The sequence below is a fragment of the Bubalus bubalis genome, chromosome 4 (genome assembly GCF_019923935.1).
Source record: "Bubalus bubalis isolate 160015118507 breed Murrah chromosome 4, NDDB_SH_1, whole genome shotgun sequence".
Classification (NCBI taxonomy): domain Eukaryota; kingdom Metazoa; phylum Chordata; class Mammalia; order Artiodactyla; family Bovidae; genus Bubalus; species Bubalus bubalis.
Window position 1 is genome coordinate 9898968 of NC_059160.1, and position 17328 is coordinate 9916295.

General features: G+C 55.9%; 1 protein-coding gene across 13 annotated transcripts in view; it reads left to right on the plus strand.

Annotated features, from left to right (window-relative positions):
* Positions 1-16939, plus strand: part of LOC102406115 (casein kinase I) — a 37093-nt gene extending 20154 nt beyond the window's left edge. For 4 of the 13 annotated variants that reach the window (XM_006071334.4, XM_044940867.2, XM_025282858.3 and 1 more), the window contains exons 3-7: positions 5356-5466; positions 5598-5746; positions 7157-7385; positions 7999-8169; positions 9308-9999. In XM_006071334.4, coding sequence (XP_006071396.3) covers positions 5356-5466; positions 5598-5746; positions 7157-7385; positions 7999-8169; positions 9308-9972 — 1325 coding nt within the window. In that variant the 3' untranslated portion in view covers positions 9973-9999. The other 9 variants (XM_025282860.3, XM_025282862.3, XM_025282861.3 and 6 more) reach the window with 9 other exon arrangements.
* Positions 16940-17328: the final 389 nt, after the last annotated feature.

The window sequence follows — 17328 nt, forward strand, 5'->3', positions numbered from 1 at the left end:
GAGACCCTTCCCATCTCCTCCCCGCTCACCTCTTCCACTGTCTGCTTCGGCCCCCTCGAGCACCAGCTAGCTGCACCAGAACCACCCAGAGCTCACTGCACCCCACCCGTCGGGCCTTTGCACGTGCTATGACCACTCTGGCCCGGTCCTGCTCACACTGCAGGAGCCTTTGCAGCCTTTCCTGCCACTGCTAGGCTGGTGGACTGCAGTGAGCCCCAGCCCCCGCCGCCTGCATCCTTACTGTGCCCCCAGAAACACGCGAGGCTTTCCCCAGTGATGAGTGTTGATGTTTCAAAAGCACCTTAGAGTTTGCAAAGCACTTTCTCTCCTCCCATTGTGCACTGAATTTGGGGATCTGCTTTATTTTTTTAATTTTAATTTTGTATGATTCAGAAATGAAAATACACACAACCAAAGTCCAAAATACAAAAGCATACTAAGGGAAAGAAGCCAGTTACAAAAGATCACATATTGTATGATTCCATCTGTATGAAGTGGCAGGAGTAGGCATATCCATAGAGACAGAAAGTGGCTCCGTGGGTGCCTAGATTGGGGGGGTTGCTGGGGGAGGTGGGGAGTAACTACTAAGAGATACGGGTGTTTTGAGGATGGTGAAAGTATTCTAAAGGTGTTTTGAGGATGGTGAAAGTATTCTAAAATTGATTGTGGTCTCGTTGCATAACCTTGTGAATGTACCAAAAAAAACCCCACTGAATCGTACACTTCAAAGTATGTGAATTTTAACAAAGGTTTTGAAAAAAAACAAGGGCAACATATAACTTAGTATCAGAGAAATGTCCTTTCCCTCCCCTGCCCTGCTCCAGCCTTGTGGGTTTCTCGTGTTTCTTTTCAGTGTTTCTTTATGTAGATACAACCAAACACAGATACATACTGTGTCCTCGAGCATAGAATACATACTGTTCTGTACTTCGCCTTTTCACTTCCTATATCTTTGAGATCTTTCCACTTCTGCACCGAGAGAGCTTCCTCATTCTTTCTCCATTGTGTTCCGCTTTATGGATGGGCCTTTCTTTATTTAACCAGGGCCCGCGCTGGACATTTGGGTTGTTTCCAAGCTTTTACTATTGCAAACAGCCCACAGCCTTCATCCAGGCCTGTTTTGCCCTGTGTGTGCCTGTGTCGACTAAACTCCCAGTTTAAAGTGGAAGCCGGAGGGAGCCAGGCGGCCCTGCAGCCTGCTTCCCCAGTTCATATGGGGCCTGCCTGCTAGGGAGGGGAGCCCCCTGCCCACAGTTCATATGGAGCCTGCCCGCTGGGGAGGGGAGCCCCCTGCCCCTGCATTGTAGGCCAGCTTACATGGACTTGGTCTTTCAGGATAATATTAACTTATATTTTCTCTTACAGGAGGTTGGGTGTCTTCATAAGTAAGCCATTTTTACACTAATAATTTCTTTCTCTGTGAAGTGTGTGTTTGACTCCTTCAGCCTATTTTCTGTGGAGTTGTTGGTCTCTTTCCTGCTGATTTGTAGACGCTCAGTATAAGTGTGATATTAGTTCTTTGCCATTGATAAAAGTTACGAGTATGTACTGTAAGTCTTTGGAGTTTGTTTCTGGTGTTTTTGCCATGCAGAAGGGATTGCTCTTTTGGAGGGGAGGGAGACTTTTTTTTTATGGCTTCTGGATTTTAAGTCAGGGGTAAAAAACCTTTCAGTTCAGTTCAGAAGCTCAGTCGTATCCGACTCTTTGCGACCCCATGGACTGCAGCACACCAGGCTTCCCTGTCCATCACCAACTCCCAGAGCATACTCAACTCACGTCCATCGAGTTGGTGATGCCATCCAACCATCTCATCCTTTGTCATCCCCTTCTCCTGCCTTCAGTCTTTCCCAGCATCAGTGTCTTTTCAAAAGCGTCAGTTCTTCACATCAGGTGGCCAAAGTATTGGAGTTTCAGCTTCAGCATCAGTCTTTCCAAAGAAAATTCAGGACTGATTTCCCTTAGGATGAACTGGTTGGATCTCCTTGCAGTCCAAGGGACTCTCAAGAGTCTTCTCCAACACCACAGGTCAAAAGCATCAATTCTTCGGCACTCAGCTTTCTTTATAGTCCAACTCTCACATCCATACATGACTACTGGAAAAATCATAGCTTTGACTAGACCGACCTTTGTTGGCAAAATAATGTCTCTGCTTTTTAATATGTTGTCAGGTTGGTCATAGCTTTTCTTCCAAGGAGCAAGTGTCTTAATTTCATGGCTGCAGTCACCATCTGCAGTGATTTTGGGGCCCAACCATTGTCTCCCTATCTATTTGCCATGAAGTGATGGGACCAGATGCTATGATCTTAGTTTTCTGAATGTTGAGTTTTAACCCAACTTTTTCACTCTCCTCTTTCACTTTCATCAAGAGGCTCTTTAGTTCTTCGCTTTCTGCCATAAGGGTCGTGTCATCTGCATGTCTGAAGTTACTGATATTTCTCCTGGCAATCTTGATTCCTTCTTGTGCTTCATCCAGCCCGGCATTTCTCATAATGTACTCTGCACATAAGTTAAATAGGCAGGGTTACAGTATACAGTCTTGACATACTCTTTTCCCGATTTGGAACCAGTCTGTTGTTCCATGTACACTTTTAACTGTTGCTTCTTGACCTGCATACAGATTTCTCAGGAGACAGGTCATATGGTCTGCTATTCCCATCTCTAGAAGAATTTCCCACAGTTTGTTGTGATCCACACAGTCAAAGGCGTTGGCGTGGTCAATAAAGCAGAAGTAGATGTTTTTCTGAAATTCTCTTGCTTTTTTGATGATCCAGCAGATGTTGGCTATTTGATCTCTGGTTCCTCTGCCTTTTCTAAATCCAGCTTGAACATCTGGAAGTTCTTGGTTCACATACTGTTGAAGCCTGGCTTGGAGAATATTGAGCATTACTTTGCTAGCGTGTGAGATGAGTGCAATTGTGCAGTAGTTTGAACATTCTTTGGCATTGCCTTTCTTTGGGAAGCCTTACCTATCCCCAAATTAAAAGCAATGCTCCCTTCCTGTAACATCTCATTGTTTTATTTTTTAAATTAAATGTATAAAACATGTGCACGGTTTAAGGCACTCTTCTCACCACTAGTTGGAGGAAGACAGCTGTCACCCTGAAGACCCCTAGTAACCCACCCCATCCTGCCATCTGCTTCCCCCACACAGAGGTAACCACACCCCATCCTGCCCTTTGCTTCCCCCAAACAGAGGTAAGGACTGTCTGAATCTTACATTTTAAGTTATTCCCTTTTGTTGAAGAGTTCTATCGCATGTTTATATCCCTAAACTATATATATTTCGGCATGGAATGTTTTGAAATTGAGACAGTCAGGATTGTGCTTGCATCCTTCTGTCTCTTCTTTCCTTTTTTTTTTTTCCCCCTGAAACTGAGGTGAAATTCACATGACATACAATTAACCATTTAAAAAGTATACCATTGTCTGATAGGACTGAGCAACTTCACTTTCACTTTTCACTTTCATGCATTGGAGAAGGAAATGGCAACCTGGAGATGGCACTCCAGGCAGTATTCTTGCCTGGAGAATCCCAGGGACGGGGGAGCCTGGTGGGCTGCCGTCTATGGGGTCGCACTGGGCTGCCGTCTATGGGGTCGCACAGAATCGGACACGACTGAAGTGACTTAGCAGCAGCAGCAGTACAATCTCAGGGGCTTCCCTGGTGGCTCAGATGGTAAAGCGTCTGCCTGCAATGCAGGAGACCTGGGTTCGATCCCTGGGTCGGGAAGATCCCCTGGAGAAGGAAATGGCATCCCACTCCAGTACTCTTGCCTGGAAAATTCCATGGATGGCGGAGCTTGGTAGGCTACAGTCCATGGGATCGCAGTCGGACAGGACTAAGCAGCTTCACTGACTCTAGTACAATCCCAGTGTGTATGACCACCATCCCTGTCTAGTTCCAAAACATTTTCATCACCCAGAAGAAAACCCTGCACCTGTTAAGCAGGGTAGCCTGCCCTGTGGCCTGTCCTACTTCCCCCTGCCCCCAGTCCCTGGCAGCCACCAGTCTAACCTTTGTCTCCGTGGGTTCCCCTGTTCTGGGCATTTCATATACTGGAATCAGACAGTGTTTGCGCTCTGGAGTGTGGCTGATCCACCGTGCACCGTGTTTGTGAGGTTCGTCAGCGTCGCAGCCTGTGTCGGTCCCCTGTTCGTTTTTAGGGACAGGCAGAGTGGCGGTCCACGCCTGCACTGATGGGCTCTCGGGTGTCTCCACCTTCTGGCCTTTGTCAGCGGTGCTGCTCCTTGCCCTCTGCTAAGGGAGGGTTCGGGTGCAGAGAGCCACCCCCGCAGCCGTCGTGCTGGCTCCCCCTGCCTGGGGCGTCCCTGGGCGCCTGCCCCACCTCGTGGCTGATTTCTGGCGCTGGACGTTGTGGTCCTTTGCTGCTGCGCAAAGGTCCTTGCTTGGCCTCCCGGCAGTCACGTTTCTGAAGGTGTACCCTTGGGAGTGGCCTGGTTTGGCCGAGGGTCTGTGTGTGTTCAGCTTTACCAGACAGAGACCAATCTGGCCTCCAAAGTGGTTGAGCCAACTTACACTCCAGTCTTTTTTCTCCCGTGTGATCTTCTGCTCTACTTGGGACTTGTGGTGCGTGGCATGAGCTGTGTTGTCTTTCCTCAGATTGCCAGCTTTTCCAGGCATGTTTGTTGTGGAGCCCCATCTCGGGCATCCCTGGTTTGAGGTCCTGGCTTTATCCTGCCCTCCCTTCTTCCAGTGGCTGTCTCCTCCTCCGGACTTTCTGTGTTGTCTCTGTGCTGAGACTACACCGTTTAGAGATGGCAGCTCTAGTCCCCCTTGGCCCCCAGCAGGAGCCGGCCTCTCAGCTTAGCCCCCAGCCCTCCAGCTCAGCCTGCCCGTGGCTGCAGCTGGGGAAGCTGAGGCCCGGCACAGCTTGGGTTGGGATCTTTCTCGAGACGGCCCTGCGCCTCTGCCTGTTCCCCTCCTCGGCTCCATGCCCCACTGACGGCGCTTCTCTCCAGGGAGTCCTCAGTGGCTCCACTCTGCAGGACACAGCTCCCTTGAGTGGTCTGGGAATGTTTTTTGGCCCTGCCCTGACCCCCTCCCATCTGGTTGCCTGCTGCCCCAGCCTCCAGTTCTCTGCATGGTCCGCAGCCCTTCCCTCCTTCCACCAGCACGTGCTGCAGTTCTGGTTCTCCCTTCCTGCCCAGGCTGGGTCAGGGGCCTGCTCTGTGCTCCTCAGTCCCTCTGCTTCCCCTGGATACAGCCTGGGGTCTCCGCCACCTTTCCAGCCTCTTCCCAAGGGACACTGAGCTGCTCAGGGGCAGACATGGAGTGGTCCTGGCCTGGGGCTGCCTGGCCAGCTGAGTGTGACCCGGGTCCCTCTGCCCTTACAGGTGCCAATATCGCCTCTGGTGAAGAAGTCGCCATCAAGCTGGAGTGTGTGAAGACGAAGCACCCCCAGCTGCACATCGAGAGCAAATTCTACAAGATGATGCAGGGGGGAGGTGAGGGCCGGAGGGGCGGTGGGTGTGGGGGTGGGAGCTCTGCACCTGTGCCTTGCGCACTTGCATGGGGAGGGGTCCAGGGACCGGTGGGCTGGGGAGTGACGGCGCCTGACTGCCCTGCCTCCACACAGTGGGGATCCCATCCATCAAGTGGTGCGGGGCTGAGGGGGACTACAACGTGATGGTCATGGAGCTGCTGGGGCCCAGCCTCGAGGACCTCTTCAACTTCTGCTCCCGCAAGTTCAGCCTCAAGACTGTGCTGCTCCTGGCCGACCAGATGGTGAGTCCCCCAAGTCCTCCCTCAGGCCGGGGGCCACTGGGTACCCTGCTGGAGGATGCTGGAGCAGGAAGCAGTGACAGCGACCTGGGACTGGGACCACGGGACCTTGACCATCAGCCATGGCTGGGGGGTGGGTATTAAAACATAGACTGCCAGTTTCCGCTCCAGATCTGCTCAGCTGGGCTCCCACGGAAGGCCTGGGACTCTGCCCTTGGGTGACTGTAAAGCCTGCGGTCACCCAGACCTTAGGCCTGTTCCCATGCAGTGGCCATAGGTGAGCTGCTGGGCCTTGTCTCCTCAGGAGTGGCTCCCCTTTGTGGGGTCACCTGGGACACCCCCTGGCCCCAGTGCCCATGGACGAACATTTCTTGCGTCCTCAATCCTTTTATAAATTCAAGGGAGGAAAAAAAAAAAAGTAAAGCACAGGATCCTGGCCCTGGGGGACTTTCCTGGTGGTCTAGTGGTTAAGACTGCTTTCAACGCAGGAGGCACAGGTTCAATCCCGGGTCAGGGAACGAAGATCCCACAATACTGCATGGCACAGCAAAAAAAAAAAAAAAAAAATCCTGGCCCTGGAATGGAACGTGGAGATCTTGTTCCCCAGGGTCTGTGTCTGTGTCTGCCCTGCAGAAAGTCCGCAGACATCCTCCAATTTTAGGCTAAATGTGTGTGTGCAGAGAGGGTTGTCAGATTCTCACAGGACGTGAAACTCAAAAAAGTCTAGGTTTTTTGAGTTTAGGAAATATTCAGAAGCTTGAGGCCCAGGGAGGGGGCCAACGTGCCAGAAGACAGATTGTGTGCATATTTATTAACATGTGTTTCTAACACGTTGTTGAAAGGAAGGTCCTCTGTGTCTCCCTGACTTTGGTATCCTCCAGAAGCCAGGGGTTAAATCCTGCCTGTGTGCTTCATCTCTGTCACCCCTACCTACCAAGTTTAGGGTTCCATGTGCTCCTGTTCTCCCCGGTCTGGTTGGCAGAACAACCTCTGAAATGCCTCTCTGGTTCCTTGAGGGCCTCTTCTGTACCCAGAGGGTGTAGGGCTAGGCAGATGAGGCCTGAATGCCTTTCTGGGCTTCCTTTCTAGAGCTTGCCATTCACTTTCCTGCCTTGCTTTCTTTCCTGTGTCACAGCAAACCTGACGAACCCCTCCATCAGAGTTTCTTTCTACTGTCGCTTCCTCCAGGAAGCCTTCCCTGACCAGCCCCTTTGAAATCATCATACATGGTGGCTGCAGACTGATCTTACTCCCTTGCTCGTGGCAGGGGTCCCCATCCATTGGCAGGGACCACGCATGTGTTTTCCATTTGTAGGGCCCCAGCCCCCAGTCCAGGCCTGGCTCCGAGCATCTGGCGAGGCCTGCTCCCCCTGCCTTAGCACTTGCTGAGTGACTCGCTCTCCCCTCTCCCAGATCAGCCGCATTGAGTACATCCACTCCAAGAACTTCATCCACCGGGACGTCAAGCCTGACAACTTCCTCATGGGGCTGGGGAAAAAGGGCAACTTGGTGTACATCATTGACTTCGGCCTGGCCAAGAAGTACCGGGACGCCCGCACCCACCAGCACATCCCCTACCGGGAAAACAAGAACTTGACTGGCACTGCCCGCTACGCCTCCATCAACACCCACCTGGGCATCGGTGAGTGCGCAAGGCCTGGGAGCAGAGGGTACCTATGGGCTGCCTGCCGGGACCTTGGCTTCCTTCTGCAGCCTGGGTTTATTCCTGGGCTGGTCACACAGGCAGGTCTTCTCCTTCGCAAGAAGCACTCTTTATCTCATGCCTCAGTCATCCCCACAGCAGCCTTGGTGGGCGGGGACGTGTCCCCATTTTTACAGCTGGGAATTGCAGGCTCACCGTGAGACACAGGCACTTAAGGTCGTGCCGCTTAGCAGGCGCTGACGTCAGGTCTGACCCAGCCCTGTCTGATGCCACTGCTTGTGCCTGATCCGCAGGGTGGGCTGGGCAGGGAGGCCCCGGGGTGCCTACTGCATAGGGGCTAAATGAATGAGAGCCTGAGCTGGAGACACTAGGCCTAGGTTGAGTGAGCAAAGCCCAGCCTCAGGCCCCTGCTCTGTAGGAGGGGTAATAGTGCAGCAAGCCAGCATGTGGTGGGGTGGGGTGGGCTCGTGCTGAGTGCACAGGGAGGGCTGTTCACCCCAATCAAAGAGCAGGTCCTGGAGAAAGGGGTCCTGGCCCCCTCAGCCAGGAGCCCAGGCGGACCCTGCCCCTCACCTTGTCCTTGACTCTGCAGAGCAAAGCCGTCGAGACGACCTGGAGAGTCTGGGCTACGTTCTCATGTACTTCAACCTGGGCTCCCTGCCCTGGCAGGGCCTCAAAGCGGCCACCAAGCGCCAGAAGTACGAGCGGATCAGCGAGAAGAAGATGTCAACGCCCATCGAGGTCCTCTGCAAAGGCTACCCCTGTGAGTAGCCCGCTGGGGCAGAGTGCTTAGCCTGCGGTCCCCAAGGCCCCTTCTGAGGGCCCAGCGAGGCCGCACAGAGCCCGTATTGGGCCCCCACTGCCCGGCACCACAACATCCGTCACTCATAGCTCTGTTGTTGTCCTCAGCCCACACTCCTGCCTCTCCTCGCAAGGGCTGAGTGTCGAGACCAACACTGGACCTTCCTTGACACCAGCTGGGTGTCCTACATTTTAACTCACTTCCGACACTACCTCCCTGGAGGAAGCGTTAGACCCTGCAGTTAAGGGCTCAATCCTATGAGGCTGTTACTGCCACACTTCAGATGCCAATCACGAGTCCAGGTTGCTACCTGTGCTCCTGATCAATTGGCTATAAATCTGAGGTTTCCCTCTTTGGATTCGATTAATTTGGGTCACCAAAGTCAGGGAAATACGTTTTAACCAGTTTATGAAAGAATGTGATAAAGGATACCAACAAGCAGCCAGTTGAAGAGAGACATGTAGAGTGAGGTCTGAGAGGGTCCTGAATGCAGGAGCTTCTCTCTTGAGTGGAGTTGGGGATGTGGTCACCAACCAGGAAGCCCTCCAGAGCCCATGCTGTTTCGATATTTATGGAGGCTTCATCCCATCGGCATGGTGACCATGAACTCCGTTCCCAGCCCCGCTCCCTTCTCTAGGGAAGCGGGTAGGGGTGGGCCCCGGGAGTTCCAAGCTTCTGATCATGGCTTGGTCTTTCTGCTGACCTGCTGCCATCCGGGAGCCACCTGGAGTCTCCTCCATTGAGGTCTGGACAGGATGCTCCTTGCGCTCTCACCACTTAGGAAATTACGCGGGCCTTAGGAGCCCCGGGAGAGGAACCTGTGTGTGTGTATGTGTGTTCTGTCGTCTCACAAGGGCCCTCTCTCGCCTCTGATTTTCAGAGGAAGAAACCCAAGTTTTTCTCCTGTGGCTTAGAATTTCCATCGGGTTCTTGACTGTCTTTGGGGCTCACGGATCGTGGTAGAGAGGACGTCATCTTGACCTCTCATAGGTCCGGAGCATCTGTAGGGGCGGGGGCTGGGTAGGACAGTGCCGTCTGGGGGGCCCTGGGAGCGCAGGCCTCACGACAGCACCCTCTGTCCCCCTGCCCCCCGCACCAGCCGAGTTCTCCACATACCTCAACTTCTGCCGTTCGCTGCGGTTCGACGACAAGCCCGACTACTCCTACCTGCGCCAGCTCTTCCGCAACCTCTTCCACCGGCAGGGCTTCTCCTACGACTACGTCTTCGACTGGAACATGCTCAAATTCGTGAGTCTCCTGAAGGCCGAGGCGGGCATGGGGGACTGGACCGGGAAGGCCAGCGTGACCCTGTGGTGGGCGGGGCTCCCGGAAGCAGGGAGCTACGAGCTGGACGGCGCACGTGACCCCCACTCCAGCCTCATCCGTGCGGACAGCCTGTGCTGCCGCGGTCAGCGGGGCCCAGGTGGGGCGCCGCCTCCCAGCGGACCCAAGAGGGCCCACCTGGGCCTCCCGTCCGTCCTGGACACCTGGGTGAGCGGGGCCCAGATGGCACTGGTGGGCCCCCCCACTGTCTTGATCCTGGCCTGCAGCGTCTTGCTCTTGGTGTCCTGCACGTGCCAGCTGGCGGCCTTCGCTGAGTCCCCCTTGGCCAGCCTGGACCCCTTCATTGTGGCTTCCTTCTCCCTGGTTGTGGCACCCTGGGTCTTGCTAGGCACCTCTCTTTTCTCTCTCTCTCTTAAGAGTCGTGGGGGTGGGGTGGGGAGAAGTGTTCGTCCACTGGGCCTGGGACTCCGGAATCTGTGACATCCTGTGTCTTGTTTCACGTCTCTTCTGGAGAAGGGGGCTTCCTCGAGCCAGGCTCAGCCCCGCGACAGCGAAGCTGTTGCACTGCCCAGCCCCCGCCCCTGTCCCTGTGCTGGGCCGGCGAACCCACCTGTGTACTGGTAAGCGCCTCCAGGATCTGACTTCTCCGAGACTTACCGCTTGGCGGGGTGGGGGAGCCCAAGAGGCTGAGCCTCTGCTGTGCTCTCTCTGTCCCTTCCAGGTGCCCGGCGCCCCTGGGCACCCAGGACCCTCCACATAGGCCCGTGGAGGAGGTGGAGGAGCTGCCCCCCCAAAACTACTGGCCTGTGGTCTGGGCTGCGGGGCCCCAGTTCTGACATCACCAGGTGTGCCCAAGCCCATCGGGGCCAGGCCCGAGGAGACACCCCTTGACGTGGTGGGGGTAGAGTGGAGAGGGCGTGCAGAGAAGGCCCTGCTGTGAGATTCTTGGGGACGAATCAGCTGCCTGATGAACAGAGCCTGAAGGAGACACCATGTTCCTTGCCCTGGAGGGCCTGGTGGCAGTGGACCCCAGGAACAGCCTTGGCCAGACCCCGCCGGCAGCCTCTGTATTGAACCTGAACTCATTAAACGCCCCTACCTGGAGTGCATGTCCTCCTGACTGCCTCTTTTCTTGGCGGGCACCCTTTTGCCGGATGCTCAGGACGAGGCCTTGTTCTCCAGGACCCTGGGATCGGCGCTTGGTCTCTGATCGGCGCTCTCTCTGACTCTCAGACAGTGGCCTAAGGAGGGGGGCGGAGATTGGGCGGAGGATGAAAATGTCCCACAGGCTGGAGGGCCCCAAGGGTGGGAGATGGGCAGTGGCAGCCATCACCGCAGACCTTCTGGCTAGGAGCACGGCTCTCACCCCAGGGTGCTGCTTAGGTCACTGTGCCCACCCTCTCATCTATGTACAGAGGTATTCATGAGTCTGGTTCAGGGCCGAGTTTGGCCCTTCCTCTCGGTACAGCTCCGAGAATGGATTTTGCAAAGTCTGGGCCTATGCCCGCCAATGTAGTAGCCACTGGCTACATGTGGCTAATTTTTCATTAAAGTTAATTAAAGCTGAAAATGTACTTCCTCAGATCGTTTGCCATATTTAAAGTTCTCAGGAGCCACAGGTGGCCAGCTAGTGGCTGCCACACCTGTCAAGGTGGATGTTAACACATCCGTCATCGCAGAAAGTCCAGGGGCGCCTGCAGCTCCAGATGGCTCCTCATAGAGCCTCTCATGGGACCACCCAGCCTACAAGATCTCACCTCAAGCCAGGCGGAAGCACTCTCCACCCTTTGCTGGCACCCTGACCCCTTCCTGGAGTTCCCATCGAGACAGGCCCTGGAAGCAAAAGCTGAGCAGAGGTGCCAACCTCCCACTCCGATCTCCGACTTGAGGGCCATTGGACTGGATATGACCGCTATGGTGAGCTTGACCACCTCCAGCTGCCCCTGGCGGAAGTATCTGTGGACACGCCCTGGGGACCTTCCACGTTTTCACCTCAAGGCTAAGCTCCTCCCACAACACCCCTCCTGTCCTGCCTACAAGAAGCCTTCACCAGCACCTACCAGCAGACCAGACACCATGCTGGGCACCGAGGGCTGCAAACTCTTCGATGGAAAGGATCCTGTCCTTGACTGAGAACTTCTCTCCTTGGAGGGGCCACGCCGTATTGTTCAGCGTCAGGGCCCCGGAGTCCCTGGATACCTGGAGCCTGGGATGCTGCACAGAGCCACTGTATTCTGAAGTCCAACCAGCCAGCCAGGTGGAAGCTTGACACTGCCAAGGACAGGGGTCTGCACGACACGGGGGAAGGCTCACGTGACTTGGACGTTGACCTTTTGTGTCTTCTTGTGGGCAAATAAAAGCCGAGAGACCTCCCTGGTGTGCATTTCTTGAGGCATCACTCAGGTTGGATGGAAAATGGGATGAATGACTCAGCTCCTCCTGCTGCAGGGTCACTGTGGGCCCAAGTCTGTGGAGGGCGAGGGCTCCAGCCCTCTGCTCAGCCACAGCCCCTGGGCTGGGCACCTCTGGGGGAGTCACTTGACTTCACTGAGCCTCAGTGTCCCCCCACCAGAGAGTGAGTACAGACCTGCCTTGCAGGGTGGATGCGCCCCCTCCCCAAGGGATGTTTAATGAGTGGGCGTGGCAGCTCTCGTCACAGGTTTGGCCCTGCTTCTGGCTCAGTCGTTCTCTCTCCCCATCTGTTAACTGAGTGGATGGGAGCCCAGGATGAGGACCCGGGGTCAGGTGATATCGCCCTGGTGCTTCCCGGCCTGCCTGGACAGGCTTGAGGGTGGGAGGACGGAGAGCATACATCTCTAGAATGTTCTGCCCGAGTCCTCTGGGAGCACGGAGAGCGGAGACTGGGACATAGCCCAGCTCTGCCCTGAGCTGTGCGGCCCCAGGCCTCCCAAGGCCTCTCTGGGTCCTGGTTCTTCCTGTAGGATCCAAGGATCCTCTGATCCCCCCACCGCTAGCTCCTGGAGTTGCTTTTAAGTCCAGAGCCAGCCCCCACCCCATCTCTGAAGGACAGTCAGGCATTCTCGGCCGGTTCTCCGGGAGAGACAGGGTTGTAGGAGCCTGTGGCCCATGAGCAGGCCGCCTCCGCCCTCCCAACTCAGCCTGCAGCTCTCTCCTCCACAGATGCGGCCCCCCTCATGCCAGCCCCCTGCCCTTCCCTGTGGACGACCCCAGGACCAACTAGGTAACGCGGCCGCTGCCGCCCCCATGCCACGCTCCTCTCTCTGGGCCTTTCTCCTTTTCTCCTGCATTGGGGGTGGCAGTGGCTAGAGGGCAGAGCCCCCCAGGGGCTCACGCACCTCTTCCGTCCCCGTCTGCCTGCTGGGCCTCTTTCTTCCATGGGGCATCTAGTCCATGCCTTCTCCAGCTCCCATCCCAAGCAAGGCAGCATCTGTGTGGGTCCCTTGGGCCTCTTAGTTGTGAAACCATTGCCAGGCCCAGGGGAAGAGCAGCCCTTTGAAAAGATCCCCCTAACTGGGCCCTAAGAGGCCTGGTTTGAGTCCTGGCCCTGCCTTCAGCTCGCCTTGTAACTCTTTTCTCGGCCTCTGAGCACCTGCCCTGCTGTGTTTGGAAGCGTCAGGGAGCCAAGGGCCCTCTGTACATGGGGGCGGTGGGGAACCTAGGTTGGTTGGCCGTCCTGGGGCATCAGTCCTCCCAGCTCTGACTCCAGGCCCCACGAGACCAGGACAGAGCGACCTCCCTCTGCTCCCCAGGTCGAGCTTTCTCCTGGGCAGTCATGTGGCTTTGTTTTTTATCTGTGCAGCGTGATCAGGGGGCATCTCCGGGTCTCTCGGGCTGCCTGCTTTGTGGGGAGGCGGTGGGACCTGAGGGTTTCTGAGACACACACTCCCTGGCCTGCCTCCCCTGCTCTGACCCCGATGGAGTGCCGGATCCCGGAGCACCCCGACCCCGCAGGGTTGACCAGGGTTCTCATCTCATGCCCGCAGGGTGCAGCCCGAAACCCCGAGGACGTGGACCGGGAGCGGCGAGAACACGAGCGAGAGGAGAGGATGGGGCAGCTCCGGGGGTCGGCAACCCGGGCCCTGCCCCCTGGCCCACCCACGGGGGCCGCTGCCAACCGGCTCCGCAGTGCAGCCGAGCCTGTGGCTTCCACCCCTGCCTCCCGTATCCAGCAAGCTGGTGAGCGGGCACCTTGGGCAGCGGCCGGGGGTCTCCAGGGTGGGGGGTGCAGGGCAACCAGGGGCCTGGGTGCTGAGGGCAGCTTCTCTCTCCCTCCTCCCCCCACCCCGACCCCCCGCCTTGCCTTCCAGGCAATACTTCTCCCAGAGCGATCTCACGGGTCGACAGAGAGAGGAAGGTGAGCATGAGGCTACACAGGGGCGCGCCTGCCAACGTCTCGTCCTCCGACCTCACTGGGCGGCAAGAGGTCTCCCGGATTTCAGCCTCACAGGTGAGCTGCCCTTGCCCCAGCCCCTTCTGGGCCTCATCACTGCCCCAGCAAGGTGGTGGGAGTCAGGACCCAGCCCTCTGCCAGGGTCCCCAGCCCGGGTGGGTGGCAGGGAGCTCACAGCGGAGGGGCTCGTGGTCCCTGCCATCAGCATGCCCCCGCTGTCCCCAGTCAGCACAGGATGGAGGGGTGGTCGGACCGCATCGGGTGGCCCCCACAGAGGGGCTGTGTGTGGACTAGCAAAGTGGGGAAGGGAGGATCCCAGGGGAAGGGGTCTGGCAGAGGTGGGCGGGAGAGCCGCTCTGGGCCTCCAGAGGCGGTGGTGGCACCCCAGTAGGACAGGTTGAGAGCTGGGAAGCCCACGGCCTTGAGCAGCTGCTGGGCCTCCCGGGGCAGCGTGCTTGTCTACAAGATGTGAACATCTGGGGTGCTTGAGATCACACACCCACTCCTTCCCTTGCATGAGAGGCCTGGTGGGGTAGAACTCCGCAGTGGGGAGAGACTTGCCCAGTTATCCTGCCAACAGCTCAGCCCCTCCCACCCTTCTGCCTCCCTTCCCCCCAGACAAGCGTGCCATTTGACCACCTTGGGAAGTGAGGAGGAGCCCCCATCGGACCAGTATTTGCTTAGGTGAGTCGACGTCTGCTGCAGTCGCAGCCCAGCCGGGTCTGGACCCCCATGGTCCCTGGAAGAACCCCTGGTTGTGCTCTGAGCAGGCCCGGCCCACACCAGCTAATTTCTGCCGGAAAGCCCTCTCTTTGTGTGGGGCCGGCTTTCCATCCCCATGCTGCCCTAACTGTTCTGGGAAGTTGGTAGCAGGGACGGAACCCAAGGGCCCACCCTGTGACCCTCCCCAGGGCTTTAGCCCTGGTCTCAGCCTCTGGGCAGTTATGCTTCATTCATGCAAACCACTTAGAGTAGAGCCTTGAAGTCAGGAGTTTACCTGTTCTCTGAGAAGGCCCTTGGTGACCTCCGCAGCCCCAGGGCTGGGAGGGTGGGGGGCGCCCTCTGGTCAGTATGAGCCTTGATGGGACCTGTGGTTGCATGAGGCTTTGAGGCGGGGTGTTACAGCTCAGCTCACTGGGGCCCCATCTGGAAGGCAGGTGTGGCAGGGACTAACTTGGGGGTGTGTGTGCGTGTGTGTGTGTGTGTGTGTGTGTGTGTGTGTGTTGGGGAGGGGTAGTCTGAGCTCCCTGGGGAATATGCATGTGGCTGGCAGCAGCTGACATTTCATGGGCTTGACCTCACACCAGCTGCGTGTGACCTGCTTTGTGGACGTGTATTCCGCAGGTAGCTTTGGGCCAGCATTCGGGCTTTACCTTTGTCAGCCTCATGCCCAGAAACCAGCCCCGTTCATGGCAGGGTTGGGTGTTTGTATAGCTAGGGAGTGGCTGTTCACCGAAATAGAGGACAGAAAGTGATTCTGTGTCTTTTCTGTGAAAATGGAGCACCTACTGTGACTCAGACAGTCAAGAATCCGCCTGCAGTGTGGGAGACCTGGGGTTCAATCCCTGCGTTGGGTAGATCCTCGAGGAGGGTATGGCCACCCACTCCAGTGTTCTTGCCTGGAGAATCCCCATGGATGGAGGAGCCTGGCAGGCTGCAGTCCATGGGGTCACAGTCGGATGTGACTGAGCGGCTGAGCACACTGTGTGCTGTAGAGGGACTGACTCGGAGCCTTGGGGCCAGGGAGACCGGAGCAGAAGGTGGCTGGCGGGTGGGTGACCGGGGCAGATGCCCACCTTATCTGTCTTCTCTCTCCCCCTTTCTAGTGTCTTCACTGTATTTTCTTTAAAAAAAAAAACAAAAAAACAAAAACAAAAAGATGGGGAAAAGAAACCACTCAAAAGAACAAAAAGAAAAAAACCCAGCACAAAACCAACGATGGATTCTGTTTCGATTTTTTTTTTCTTTTTTTTTTTTTTTAATTTGCCGATGGCAAGAAGATGGGATATCCTCAGCACAGAGAATCCTGTCCCTTCACGTTCCCCGCTGCCCACAACCTCCAGGCTGCCAGAGGCTCCCAGATACCAGGCTACACTCACCGAATGCCACGGCCCCACCCAGCCACCACCTGACTTGGCTGGGAGGGACATTTCTGCACTGGAGCTGCAGCGGGTCCTCACAGGGCCTCGGGAGGTGGCCCGAGGCACTGGGAGGAATGGATCTGCTGGTCAGAGGCAGGTCCCGCTGGGTGTTCGTGAGCTGGGGACCTCAGGAGATGAGTGCAGTCCCCACCCCCCACCCTGAGATGAAGGTCACCAACTTTCTGTGTTGGGCTTTTGCCAGTGCCCCCTTGAGCGTGAGAGTCCCTTCTCTGCCTCCCCACAGAGACCTTGAGGAGTGGGGTGGTGAGGCGGTGGGGCTGAGAGTCCTTGTGGGCGTGTGTGTCTGTATCTCACCTCTGTCTCCCAGGACAGCAGGTGTCCTGCCCGCCTGCCAGGCCAATTTTTCTGTTCTTATGCCCCTGACAAGGACATGGGAGTTGGGCAGTGACCTCCATGTCCCTCAAGAAGGGCACAGACAGTCTTTGCCACCACCGACCCCTGAGACTGTCCTCGGCCTATGGTCCCCCTGGTGTAGGGACAGAATCCGTGGAGACTACTTCCAGAAAGCATCTGGCTCCTGGGTTATGAATTAATTCCCTGGTTCTGACACTCACCTGGGTTCCCCTTCCCAGTGTTCTGTCTCTGTCAGGAGGAGCCTGGGGTTCAGGGCTGGGCACTGGATTTATCCATCCCACCTAGTTAACCCTTTTTTTACTTTATTTTTGTTTGTTTTTTCTTTTTCCGTGTGTGTATTTCCTAATTTATTTACCTCTGTTTCCCCTTTTATTCTTTCTTCTTTTTTTTAATTAAAGAGCAAAGCTTTTTATTACTTTGTAATTTAAAAAACTGAAAAAAAAAATACTGAAGAACTTTGGGGGGAATTTTGTACTTTTTTCCTGTGTAAATATTGGACTTTTTTGAGCTTTATTGTGGTTGTTAATTTGAAGTAATAAAGTAGAAAAGGATAAAGTGACCTGGGAAGCCCTTGGTCCACCTCTTTGCTCTGGGGGCTTCTCCCCAGCAGACCTGGCACACCGGGTATGGCTGGGGACACTCGAGCAGCGCTTGGTACCTCCTTGGGGCTGTTTCAACCCTTTGCTTCAAACACTACACACAGGGACGTTCCTGGTGGTGCAGCGGTTAAGAACCGGCCTTGTGTGGGCTTCGTGGTGGCTCAGTGGTCGAGAATCAGCCTGCCAGTGCAGGAAACACAGGTTTGATCCCTGGTTCCAGGAAGATCTCACATACCAAGGAGCGGCTGAAACCTGTGCGCCGCAACTGTTGAGCCTGTGCTCTAGAGCCCAGGGGCTGAAGCTCTTGAAGCCTGAATACCTATAGAGCCCGTGCTCTGCCGCAAGAGAA